The sequence below is a fragment of the Bos indicus x Bos taurus genome, chromosome 7, assembly GCF_003369695.1.
Source record: "Bos indicus x Bos taurus breed Angus x Brahman F1 hybrid chromosome 7, Bos_hybrid_MaternalHap_v2.0, whole genome shotgun sequence".
Taxonomy (NCBI): domain Eukaryota; kingdom Metazoa; phylum Chordata; class Mammalia; order Artiodactyla; family Bovidae; genus Bos; species Bos indicus x Bos taurus.
Window position 1 is genome coordinate 101,130,600 of NC_040082.1, and position 2,022 is coordinate 101,132,621.

General features: G+C 41.3%; 1 protein-coding gene across 1 annotated transcript; it reads right to left on the minus strand.

Moving 5' to 3' along the window:
• Positions 1-549: 549 nt before the first annotated feature.
• On the minus strand, positions 550-1,548 carry LOC113896432 (olfactory receptor 7A10-like). Its single transcript, XM_027548622.1, has one exon. The coding sequence runs from the start codon at positions 1,546-1,548 to the stop codon at positions 550-552; it is 999 nt and encodes a 332-aa protein (XP_027404423.1).
• Between the last annotated feature and the right edge of the window lie 474 nt (positions 1,549-2,022).

A 2,022-nucleotide genomic window follows, 5' to 3' on the forward strand; every position in this document is an offset into this window, starting at 1 on the left:
ACACAAGCAGTTTCATGAGATAAATGAGAATTTCCAACTTTTTGATATCAAAGCTTGGGGATGAAATAGGAAAAATAGGAATAAAGAACAGAAGGAAATAAAAATGGTTGAATATTGGACAGAGTAGAGTAATTAAGTGGGCAATTAAATTGTGTAAAGTAGTTGGTAAAAAATGAGAATTTTAGGAAATAAATAACAGGGCAACTTGTACTTCCAAAGTCTGATTAAAAAAATCACAAAGACAAGGAAGGTCCGAGGACCAGAGTGAAGACTTCAGGCAGAACAAACAGAACAAACAGCACTCCTGGCTAAGCCCAATTTGCATAGGGCAGGCCCAGGTGGAGGAAAAAAAAACATATAAAAGAGGAGCCAAAGCGGTTTCTCACGGACTCTCTCTCCCGCGTGCATGCGTGCGTGCTCTCTCTCTTTCTTTCTCTCTCTCTTTCTCCCTCCCCACGCACTCCTCCACTCTCTTCTCTTCGAGTCTTGGATTCTCCTGCTATCTTATAAATAAAAATGGAGCTGTAACACTGGAAAAAAAAATCACAACTACTGACTCTGAGACTTTGAAATCTGCAATCTTGGGCACTTCTCCAAACCCAGAATAATTGACCTTTTTAGACTTGCCATCACAGAGAATCTTTTCAGAGCCCCCTTTATGTCTTTGTTTCTCAGACTGTAGATAAAGGGGTTCAGCATGGGTGTGACCACAGTGTACATCACCGAGGCTGTTGCACGTGAGTGTGAGCTGTGGGTAACAGCAGAGCTAAGATACACTCCCAGGCTTGTACAAAAGAATAAGGAGACGACTGAGAGGTGAGATGCACAGGTGGAAAATGCTTTATACTTCCCCTGAACTGTTGAGATTCTGCATATACAGGAAACTATCTTTGAGTAAGAATAAAGGATACCAGCCAGGGGACCACCACCCAGAAGCACAACTGTAAGATATATTACCATATTATTAAGAAAGGTGTCAGAACAGGCAAGTTGGGTTATCTGACTGAGGTCACAAAAAAAGTCATGGATTTCCAAAATAGTGCAAAAAGAAAGCTGTAACAAAATTAAAATTTGTAACAAGGAATTCAGGACACTGATGGTCCAGGACACCAGAACCAGCAGAAAGCAGAGCCGAGGGTTCATAATGACCATGTAGTGCAGGGGGTGACAGATGGCCACAAAGCGGTCATAGGCCATCACTGTGAGAAGGAAGATGTCCAATAATGCAGAGAGTAGGAAAAAATACATTTGTGTGATGCAGCCTTCATAGGTTATAACTTTGCTCTGGGTCTGGATGTTCCACAACATCTTTGGGATAGTGGTAGAGGTGAAACAGATGTCTACAAAGGATAGGTTGGAGAGGAAGAAGTACATGGGGGTATGTAGGTGGGCGTCTGAGCTGACTGCCAGGATGATGAGCAGGTTTCCAAACACGGTGATCAGGTACATGGAGAGGAACAGTCCAAATATGAGAGCCTGCAGTTCTGGTTCCTGTGAGAATCCCAGAAAAAGAAACTCTGAAATTTCTGTATCATTCCCCAATTGCATGCAGTAGGAGTGACTGCCTGGAAACAAAACAAAACAAACAAAACAAACAAAAAATGACATGACTAGTTTTATCTGAAATTGGAATTGTAACAACGTTGAAGTTCTACAATTTTGCATTCAAAAATTAAAATCCATAATTTTTTGTATGAAAATTTCTCCTTCAAGAGATCCCCTGTGCCATCTCTGAGTACCAACTTATGGCCCATATCCAGCCTCCTCCCCAAATGGTCATGTATGGAGGAGTTTAGATGAGAAATGCTGCCATGTTTTGGGGAATATAAATTGAGGACTGACCTACTTCTAGATAAAGAGCATACTGTACTGAAAGATAGTTGCTATGAAGAAAGCGATCTAGTATGAAGAAGAAAGTTAATGGTGGGGGGTATTATGCTTTATTTTCTTGGGCTCCAAAATCACTATGGATGGTGACTGCGCTATGGAATTAAAGGATGCCTGCTCCTTGGAAGAAAAGCT